The sequence below is a fragment of the Homalodisca vitripennis genome, chromosome 4 (genome assembly GCF_021130785.1).
Source record: "Homalodisca vitripennis isolate AUS2020 chromosome 4, UT_GWSS_2.1, whole genome shotgun sequence".
Classification (NCBI taxonomy): Eukaryota; Metazoa; Arthropoda; class Insecta; order Hemiptera; family Cicadellidae; genus Homalodisca; species Homalodisca vitripennis.
In genome coordinates, this window is record NC_060210.1 from 125,409,307 (window position 1) to 125,421,035 (window position 11,729).

An 11,729-nucleotide genomic window follows, 5' to 3' on the forward strand; every position below is an offset into this window, starting at 1 on the left:
AAGAAAATTATATCATTGAGGTTGCATTATGATTAAATGATATAAGAAAATGAATCTTATGTCTTTCCCATATTACAAAAATATGAATGACACTCACACACACGCACGCGTGCGCAACACATAATAAAAAGTTCTAACTTATAAAATTTATAATACCATCTTTGAAGCAACGAATTAATCTAAAGGTTTATCACATTCCAAAAAATAAAAATGTACATATCCTTTTTCAATTATTTATTTAGTAATAGTATAAAAAATTATTTAACTACTATGTTAACATTATATTTTTACCTTACAATTAAAGGAAACATGAGAATACAGATAAGTTGACAAAGATTCATATCTGTAAAATAGTTTTATAAAAACTGTTAAATGCACGAGTTTGTTCTGGCGTCAGGCTAGCTATACAAGCTAACGAGTTCTCGTTTGATCTGGAGAAACGATTTTCCTTTTGTTTCCGGCGCGTAGAAGTAAAAGTACAGTCCGCCTGATGAAATGACGATCGAGTAAAAGTAAAAATTTGCGTACAGCCCTATGTAATCCGTTATTGGTTGATAAATCACCAGAATCAGGAAGGAAGCTATGGTCACATTGATGGCGCTCAGACTAGAAGCTATTCCCCTGGTGTTCGAGCTAAAAAGCTCGGAAGTGTATGCGGAACACACCGGGTACATTCCGAAAGTGCACAAACCACAATAGACGATGATCAAAACCGCTGCGATCCAACTGTATTCGGAAACGTCCAGAGAAGTGTTGGTCAAAACGTAATAATACGTACCGGTGCAGACCTGACACAAGAGGGTGCCCACACAGGACACCATCAACAGAGGTCTTCTCCCGAGGGAATCCGAGGTGAACGAACTGATACAGCCTCCCACAAACAGAACAATACCGAGTACGATGGTGACTATGTCAGATGGAATCACAAGTTTGGGTGTGAGGTTGAAGATGTCAGTGGCGTAAACAGTGATCGCTCCGGTACCACTGAGGAGCCTGACCGCTGACAACACCATGAGGATGGTGAGAGCCTTCCTCTCCTCCGGGGTCGCCACGATGTCGCTGACACTGGACGACTTCTTCAGGTCCTCAACACTCATCTTTATTTCCTCCATCTCTTCTTGGAGCTCCTCAGGAGTCGCGTCCCGGAACCACTTCAGAGACTTCCTTGCCTTTTCCTCCTCGCCGTTCATCAAGTAGAAGTACGGACTGTCGGGCTGCCAGCAGAATAACAATAGGAACGGGATGTTCAAAAGGAGCGTGAAATACGTAAAGGGGTAAAACGTGAGGTAGGGGCCGACCGTGTATTCTATGAGGAATCCGAGCCACCAGGAGTTGAAGAATATACTGCTTATAGTCCCTCTTGTGGTTTTGCTCGCTATTTCCCCGAGATATATGGGTCCTGCGGTGTAGACTAGACCCATTGCGATACCTTGGACGATCCTTGCAGCTCCGAGCATCAGCACCGTGGGGTAGAATATGATCATGAGCCAGCTGATGATGTACATTGGTCCGGCGGCCAGAAGGACAGGCTTGCGGCCGACGTAGTTGGTGAGTATCCCAGCAGGCAGGGGACTCACCAGGTTCCCCAACTCGATGATAGACACGGCCCAGGAGGCTTCGACGCTCGTCATGGGGATCTCACTGTCAGGTCCAAGGAGATGACTGAAGAGGGGCGTCACCCATCCGAAGCATGTTGCGGAGTTTACTACGCTTAAGCATGCTGAAACAAGTAACAAACCATAACTGTAGTGCTTCTAAAAGGTCGTGAAAACTTTTATTGCTTCACTTAGTTTGGGAATTTGAGCAAAACACACACTTTGAAATCTCAAAGTGCCCGAAATGGGCTATACACAATTGATTGTTTGGAACCAGTATGTAATCAATCAACTGGTAGTAGTACACACATTTGTTTTATTTCCCATTCTTACGGTTTTCATCAAAGATAATGCAGTAAGCAGACATGTTCTTAAAATTGAATTTTGTATGAATTTGTTGTAGTAACTTTATTGTTATTGTGTTACATTCTTCAGCGTAATCTTGTGATATTCACATTGTTTATGGGTTAGCTAGTGAAGCAAGGGTTGTTGAAACAAGGAAAATCATTAGTATTAACATCAACAAAGGGCATGGTAATTATAATTAACCCATGATGAATTCACGGTATTTCGTATACAATAAATAAGCGTATTTTAAATACACAATTATTTCTTTTGCAATACAACTGCTGCCACTAGCCTAAATTTGATATTTGATAAACCTCTTATCACATAAATAACTATAATTGTTGTACAATATTTAGATTATTTTTGGCTGAATAAACTATACGTTGTTGGGTTCATAATATAGTATTTTAAAGTTATTCTTGCAAAATATTTTAATTATGCTTTTGGTTTGCGTTATTTTAAGTAAAACAATTGTAAAATATAATTGTACAAATTTATTTATTCTGCTATTTTCTCATAGTCATCATGGTTACATATAAGACTAATATAAAAATTTGCAATGCTCAGCCAAAACCCATAGAGTGATATGCACCATAATTTTACTCAGTTTTCTCATATTTAAGTGAAGTTTCAAGCAAAATTTCAATTATATTAGTTATTTCAATCGCAATGCTCAGACAAAACCCATAGAGTGATATGCACCATAATTTTTACTCAGTGTTCTCATATTTAAGTGAAGTTTCAAGCAAAATTTCAATTATATTAGTCATTTCAATCGCAATGCTCAGACAAAACCCATAGAGTGATATGCACCATAATTTTTACTCAGTGTTCTCATATTTAAGTGAAGTTTCAAGCAACATTTCAATTATATTAAGTCATTTCAATCGCAATGCTCAGACAAAACCCATAGAGTGATATGCACCATAATTTTTACTCAATGTTCTCATATTTAAGTGAAGTTTCAAGCAAAATTTCAATTATATTAGTCATTTCAATCGCAATGCTCAGACAAAACCCATAGAGTGATATGCACCATAATTTTTACTCAGTGTTCTCATATTTAAGTGAAGTTTCAAGCAAAATTTCAATTATATTAGTCATTTCAATCGCAATGCTTAGACAAAACCCATAGAGTGATATGCACCATAATTTTTACTCAATGTTCTCATATTTAAGTGAAGTTTCAAGCAAAAATTTCAATTATATTAGTCATTTCAATCGCAATGCTCAGACAAAACCCATAGAGTGATATGCACCATAATTTTTACTCAGTGTTCTCATATTTAAGTGAAGTTTCAAGCAAAATTTCAATTATATTAGTCATTTCAATCGCAATGCTCAGACAAAACCCATAGAGTGATATGCACCATAATTTTTACTCAGTGTTCTCATATTTAAGTGAAGTTTCAAGCAAAATTTCAATTATATTAATCATTTCATTTTTACGACATCATGCGGACAGACAGAAATCAATATTTTTTACCGGCTCGAACAATTAAGTTATAACTTAAATGAAATTATTAGATTTATAGTATAATTTTACAACTTAAAGTAACATTTCACGCCTTTGAACAGTTTGATCTCACAAGTTGTACAGGATGTCCAAAAATAAGGATAAACATATTGAGATATAGTTAAATAGACGTAAACACACGAAAACAAATTTTTTAATCTATTGGATTTTCGCTTCGTACAGCGTTCTGTCTCTCATCTGTATGTTTAATAAGAAGAAATCATAACTTAAACATGATTTAAGTTTAGTTAACCTTTCTAGAGTTATGATTTAAAAAATTAAAAATTCATACATGCAGTAAACGAATCTAAATAGATCATACTGTTATGGGAACTTTTTAGCCTATTTTCACCTATTTAACCAGTTCCTAAATATTTTCGCACAATATTTGAACTCCCTGTATAACAAGCAAGAGCAAAGTCTTGATTGTCTTTCCAACTCTCAAAAAGCCTCTGAAGGCCAGACTCTTATCCCTATACCCACAATCTCTCCAATTAAAAAAGAGCGTTTAGGAATAATTACGCAAATAGTAATATTAGTATCGGTCTATAAGGGACCTCATCCTAGTGATAAAACTTTTAGTGGACCTGAATCGAGTCTCAGTTCCGTGCAGTAATATTTTCAATAAATACAAAATTACTCTGTTAAAATTTAGTTATGAACATCTAAAATGAGGAAAAATGTGGATGCCTAAATATTTTATATATTAAAAATCTATGAGTTGCAAAGTAACAAATAATAATAGTTATTTTAAAAACATAACCTAATTATTTGATATATCTTAAACTCATATATTATGTGTTATTTTTCTTTAAGTAATATGCGTTTTAAGAATGTATCAATACTATAGTCGTTAGTATTGTAGTACGATGTAAAGGCCTGTGGAGTTTTATTAACTTAAAAAATATATTATATTGACTTCCTTGTAATCAATAAAATCTATTGTGACAGAGTTTCCGTCCTCTGCATCTTATTTGCCACCGAACCTCAACTTACAATAAATCATATGTTGCCACTCTTTGCATGGAATGCCATTCCTAACCATATAAGGTCAGTTACGAGTCGAAACCCGTTTGCAGCTTTACTGAAAGCTCAATTGCTAGAAAAAAATGTTAGCGATGGGTTACTTTGGGTAGGTCATGGAGGACGGATGGGGTGCTAATGAATTTGTGTATGAATGAGTTTTTCTCTTTTAAATTATAAAAGTAACCTTTATTTTATAATTGGGTATATTTAAAATGTATTTTATTTAAGAAATTTTATTATTAAATTAGGGTTAATTGTAAGACATCCTTGTTATGGTTCTAAATTCGCCTTTTTTACAATATCCTAAATAATCATATTTTATTGTTGTCATTGTAAGTCCTTATATTTGGTTTTTGTTGACCCTAAACAATGAAAATCCATAACTCCTTATTACCTCTTAAAGTAGCCTATTTGTTTTCATTTAAGATTTTACAACTGTATAATTGTTTTAATACTAACGTTGTTAGTAAAGATATATTCTTGGAACACCGTTTAATACTTTTGCAGTCTGACACCCCAGACACCCCATATAAATTTACATTAATATTTAATATACTATTATTAAAGTCAAGCTTATGATCCAATATTTAAAAATAAAATATCATAGTAAACTTGTTGATAGTATTGTACAATACCTCGTTTATATATCTTTGGCAATACAATGGCTAGGTTGACTCTTTTGTTTCTACATCTGTGTTAGAACAAAGCTGATTCAAATAAATAATTTACAATACAAGCTAAAACAATTTAAACTTTTTTTAGTTCTTGAATATGTTTCTTACACCTATGTATTACTAGGAAAATGTTTTTGCTGCATAGATCTTGTTGACTGGCATTGGAAATAATAGTTGTGTTAAAATAATAATATTTGCTCTACTGAACAGTATTAGGCGTGAAATGTAAAATGCCTTCAAATATTGTGCAGCAAAAAATTGCAAGGATTAAGTTGTAAATGCAGCGATAGTTTGTGCAGGAGTTATGGAGTAGCAGTCGTTGTGAATAATCTACTCGTATATTATGGGTAAGCAAGCACTGTCACAGTATCAGCATCTTTTGTCCAAATTGTATACTTGATCTTTCTATAAAAAGGCCCCAAGGCGCAGATTTACTAAATGTTCTGCAGAATTACTAAATGTTCTTCAGATTTATCATAATCACATTGACTCGAAAATAAAGTGTAGGACTTTGACTTTGTTATAAAAAGCTAACCAGCAATTTTTTTAAAGTAAGAGTATAATAAAAAAGAAGTGTATAAATGAATAGACACTTTTAGATCGAAGTAGGTTTCTGATACCTATTTATATAGTATATTGATCGGTACAACAAGGCAAACTTAACTGAGACGTAGGAAAAATATTCATTCTAAACCAGAAGTGCTCATACACGTGAAATAAGAGACAGTTAAATTTTTACAGAATTTTTTATCTTCCGTGAAATAACACGAAGCTGATAAAAACCTACTTCCGTTTGAGAAACATCATAACGCTGCATAATATAACATTATAATTTCTCTTAATAAGAAGCGTATGGACTTTCATTCTGAAAATTTCGTTTTAAGCGGCAGGTATCTACTTGTAATCTATATTGTTGTGTTTAAACTGTATTCTGCTACCCTGGGGTTGCAGGGCTAAATATGTGCGAGATATGAACATTTTAGCCCAATATCAGTTTTGGATTAAAAAAATGAAAGATGAATTGTAAAATTTGATTTCTCTGGACTACTGATCATTGTTTCTATAAAACCAGAGTCCAGCTCATTGCATTTTTAAATAATCCATAGGTCTTAAGGTCCATAAGTAATCAAAGTTTGAACTTTGTTATAGAAATACGCGTATTTATTATATAAAATACTTTAATTGTGTCTTATTGCCGTCTGTTCTTATTCCACTCTAGTGTTATACACTATTTCTCTTAGCTTAAAGTTTAACGGCCTATGATTTAAAGTTATCCAAGTGTAAAATGTTTCGTTTTATTAAGACATAAAAATCAAGGTTTCAAAACTGGGAACAAAAGGCTGTTCCATTATGAAGGATTGTGGAAGCACTCAACAACTGAAAATAGCTCAAGGTGCATTTCCAGTTAGATTTATGGACCATATCTCCTGAGCTCATAAATTATTGTACAGTGCTTTCCAAGCTTCAAAACACTATGACGTGGCAGCAACTGTTTTTGACATTAGGAGTGTCAATAATGATGTTGCTCTGTTAATGTTTTATTACATGCATTTTTAACTAAAACATAATGCTCAGTTATTTTCACTAAAACAAATCACATACGATTTATTTCTAAAATATGTCTATGCATATATGAAAATACAATGAAATGCTGCATTGTATTTCAGTTAGTGAAATATTTTTAATTATGTAATAGTTTGTCGTAGGAATATACAATACATAGTATGGCGCTATACTTTACGGTACAAATGAATAACACCAATTTAGTATATTGTGTAAGAATAATTAATTAATTAAGTCCTTATTTTTGTAATATAATCAACAACCGACCAATGTAAATATTCATTTCAATCCGTTTTTTTGTATTTGAGAGAGATAAGGATACTTACTAATTATTAATTTAATCCGAAAGGGGCATATGCCAATAAATAATTTATTTCTGTTCCGAATCATACAAGAAGTTTTTCATTTAATAAAATGGTCGCGGGTTGTGGTTGATAAAGTTAATGTGTGTTTTGTTTCCACGATCGAATAGTAATTAAAATGGTAATGTACGAACTAGACTTTTATACAAGTAATTAATTTTAAACTACTATAGATTGATCGAAAGAATAAATTATTTTGGAATGCAATCGACATTTTATGTAGGTAAAATAAATCAACCATTGCGCTGTCTCATAATGAAAGACAGATATTTATAATTAATTATTATCACAAGTGAAATAGAGCCGAAGATGTTTCATAATAATTTATCACGTGCTTAAAGGAAACATTTATATTAAATATTGATTTAAAAACTTGACAAATCTGAGTCTGATATACAGATTGACAAAAATAATCATTATGAGAATTTATATGATGTGCATAGTATTTTAAGCAAAATTGATTATTTTTTTGCTTGGTTCGTGTGTAAATTATGAAAACGCTAAATTTAATTATATGACAAGTCTACAGAAATTTTATTTACACTCAGTCAGCAACAAGCTAATTATGTGGTCTTTAAATTGTGCTTTTTGAGAGAAATGCATGTTTGTCAAGTTATCTAATTAGCTCTTCTCAAGAATAGACAGGATTTTTATGGCACAACCCCATTTTATTATCTTCAAAAAATATAATATTCAACTTTATAAGAAAAAAAAAACAATCTTTTACTTTGATTAATGAGTTCCATAAATTAGATTTTGCATTATTTATGCAAATTATATTAGATTATATATTAGATTATATATTAGATTTTGCACTATCTATCTTAAATTTGCACCAAGTACCGAAATAAAACCTAAGGTTTGTTTAATGCGGTTTATAAACAAATAATTTATTATAGCTTCAACCTAGAGCATTTTGGGGTGGGACCAGATACATTTTTTATCTAAATTTTGGCCAGATTTAATGAAATTGACTTTTCCAATTATCATCATAAAATCGATAAAAAAGGTCATCTTCGTCGATGGTGACTCGTATGTTTGAAAGGATCACTAAACTCGACAAGTGTCTTGGACAAGTCTGTCAACCAGTGATACCCAGTTAACAGATTTCAGATGACGGTCATTTATGTTGTACATGAAAATGTACACCAAAAGTAACAATCATATCTCTGTAAATCCACTAATTATGGTTCATTAACAATACAATATTGTATGGAACATTGTCATAATCGTATAATATTCATACACACGATATTACATATATTATTATTTATACACGCAGTTTCAAATTGAAGCCGAAAAAAAAATTAGCATGGCTATTGAAGAATACAATTAAATACAAAAAACTTGGAGACAAGGCTTCCTAGAATTCCTCCAAGGTATACCAAACTCTGTTCATAAGATAATTATTTTGTCTTTTTATGTATATTGAAAGGGTTTCACTAGTTTTGATATAGTCTAGTAGAGCATAATATTTTGGTATAAAATATATGGTTGTTTTATTTTTCAAGAATATTGAATACATAAATATCGGTTAAGGTTTTGAAGTAACCATGGTAGAGCATAATATTTTGGTCTAAAATATATGGTTGTTTTATTTTTTCAAGAATATTGAATACATAAATATCGGTTAAGGTTTTGAAGTAACCATGGTCAGTATTAGAGAATATAGTTTTGTCCTAGTTATTAAATCGATTTATTAATTCTGAGTGATTTACATCAACTGTAATCCTTGTACATTTTAAGATTTTAATATGGGCACATTATGAAGTTTCGAGAAATATAGTTTTGAGAGTGCCGATGGCCGAGACGTCGGATTTAGTATTTGACTTAGAGATAGGCCAGGTGCAAATCATGTCTATGACCGTTGTACCATCGAGCTTCTGCTGTATCGATTTTCTTTCTTATTCTGTTTGATAACATCCTCACACAGTCAGTGGTCCATGACGATGGGCAGAATAATGCTTAAAAGGGGATCGACCTCTCTTAAAAAATTAATAAAATACCATAACATTGCAGCAATTTGAGGGAACTCAATAACTGTCGCAATTTGGAACTGACTACGTCAGAATGTGGCAAGGAAAGTTTGTTAGAGATCCTTATTTAATAAAAAAATTGAAGATTTTGATGTCATGTTTTTATATGATTTGTACATGATTTTGTACATGTTTGTGTATATAAATTTTTACATAATATAGTTAAAACTAACCCTTTAAATTGTGATTGTCACTCCACTCTCTTTAAGTAATTTACATACAAAAAGTAAAAATTTTATGCAAATTTGCAATATGGTTCTCTACTTTAATGATTCTAATACTGCTATACAAAAACCCAAAAGATTGGATTACATACATTTTAAACCACTTGAAGCAACTCATAATAATGTAAAAATTGTGTTAATTCGCATATTAAGTATGGCAAGTACCATTTTATATTTCATAAATTAGTAATTTAGTAACATATTCTCAGAAAAAGTACAAATTAACTAAATTAACGATTTCAAATATTAATGAACCATTTCTTATAGATACTCAACTCAAGAAGACAAGAAAAAAGTATCAATTTTATTCAACGCACCAATTATGAAACAACTTAACATTGGATGAAAGACATTGGCTAACCCAATGGAACATTAAAAGTGTTAAAAATAAGGTAATTTTTTAAACAATATTTCAATATTTTTAAGGCTTTAGTTTTGTTTTGTGTGTTGCCATAAATCATTCGTGTATAGCACGAATAATAGTCAATTGATAACTAATTTCTCTAAAAAAGAAATTATTTCAAAGTAAGTAAAAGTATTTTCTTTCTAAGTAAAACTTGAGAAAGGAATTCACAAAATCGTCAGTATTATATTGCTTTTATATTTAACAAGGTACATTAGGATATAGAATGATTAAAACATTAGGGGTACGAAGTAACAACACAAAATTCGTCCTTACTCGTAACCTATACAAAAATATGGAAACCTCAAAATAGCACACACTTACTAAAATGTTAACGTTATTATGACCCCACGTCCCTTTAACGAATTTGAGGATCCATTTGCTACCAAATAAGTAATGTGTTTTTTAGAGACATTAATTTGATGTAAGATAATTGGCCACTAAAAGCTCATTAAAATAGTTCTCAACAACAGTTATTACTTGATTGTTTGACACAGTTATATTGTAGTTACCAGGATTCCGTTAGGAGCGCGCACAGACACACAACATTGGCAACGTTTAGCGCCAAATTTGAACAGCGTGACTCATTAACGCACATCACTCACTGACTGCGTGCACGAAAAAACAAAATTAAATAATTAGAATATTGAACTACGGACGTTACAGACTATCCTACAGTGTGTTTACCTGCAAGACCAGCGATGTACTGATTCAGGAGTCCCCTAGACACACACTTGGACGCCATCGGATCCACTCCTTGCCAACAAAGTCATCTATTAATACAGAGCGCTTACCCTAACTTGTTACACCGTGGCCAGTGCTGCTCTCACGCTGCGCCAGCGCCGGGACGCCGCCGCCGCGCCGCGGCGGTCGGGGAGTAATCCTAAAGAAGTCCCTGACCGATCTTTAATCACAATGGATACAACTCGAGACCAAGATCAACACAATAATTGTAATCCGTTTTTATATCTCACTTCACAAAACAATACAACCATTGTAACATGTATATTTATTTTCGTAGTTGTTTTCAGTTTCCTTCCGTTATCCTCATATTTTCAGTTTACTCATTGAAATTTACCTGTATTACCATACTATTGCGCTGTAGCTATTGTTTTGTTCATACAAGTGTACGTATGATCATACAGCTTCTCCAATCTTTCTTGAGACCGGACGTCTAACCATGGGAAACAGTGGGACGAGTTATGAGTTTAGGTTTATGAGGGTTGTCTTTCTATACTGGATTGTTCCCGATAAAACTGCCATTCAGAAAATATTTATAATTTTCAAAGAGCAAAGAATGATCAAAATGATCTGTTGTTTATGAAAAAGTGGAAAGCATAATAATAATTAATTTCCTGACGATACAGATTTAATTAACCCGGTGGTATTTCTTTATAGACAAAGATTGATCGAAGAAGGTCCGATTAGAATAGAATAGAATACATTATGGCTCATATTACAATGTTTCAAAAAGTCATAACGAACAATATATACTAGTATATTTCATATACTACTGTTAACAAAATATTAAAATTGTGAGAAACTATGAATAATAGTTAAAAACTTTCAGATAAATTGTGGAATTCTCCTTTCATAAGAAATGATACCAAAATGGATTTAAACGGATGAATGTCAGGGAAGTTCTTTAGGTGATAGGCAAGAAATTAAATATTTTTGGTCCCAAATAGTGTAATGATTTTTGGAAGAGCTTTATTCATTGTTTAGAAACTATGCACCGGTTGTTGTTTCTTGTATAATGCTGGTAGGAATGTCGAGGAAATAGCCTTTTATTATTGAAAACAAAAATTGAAATAAAATTGACAAAAAGGGAAGTCTAAAAATGGTAAAAAATGAGGATGGATTTCTTCTTGATGAAAATATCCTCTATAACCTTCTCTTCGTCTGAGGCCGCTGATACTTCATTGACATTTATAATAAAAAGCAACGGTCCCAAAATCGACCCTTGTGGGACACCTGCTCTG

At 32.4% G+C, this 11,729-nt stretch overlaps 1 protein-coding gene across 3 annotated transcripts; it reads right to left on the bottom strand.

The window, feature by feature from the left end:
- Positions 1-219: 219 nt before the first annotated feature.
- LOC124360123 (facilitated trehalose transporter Tret1-like) lies at positions 220-10,571 on the bottom strand. Of its 3 annotated transcripts, none has more exons than XM_046813459.1 (2): positions 10,435-10,571; positions 220-1,720 (listed from the first exon to the last, which is right to left on the bottom strand). In XM_046813459.1, the coding sequence occupies exons 1-2, from the start codon at positions 10,490-10,492 to the stop codon at positions 399-401; spliced, it is 1,380 nt and encodes a 459-aa protein (XP_046669415.1). In that variant the 5' UTR covers positions 10,493-10,571; the 3' UTR covers positions 220-398. The 3 variants fall into 3 exon arrangements, with proteins under 3 accessions (XP_046669415.1, XP_046669416.1, XP_046669417.1); XM_046813460.1 differs by lacking the exon at positions 10,435-10,571 and adding an exon at positions 10,260-10,415; XM_046813461.1 differs by lacking the exon at positions 10,435-10,571 and adding an exon at positions 10,072-10,208.
- Positions 10,572-11,729: the final 1,158 nt, after the last annotated feature.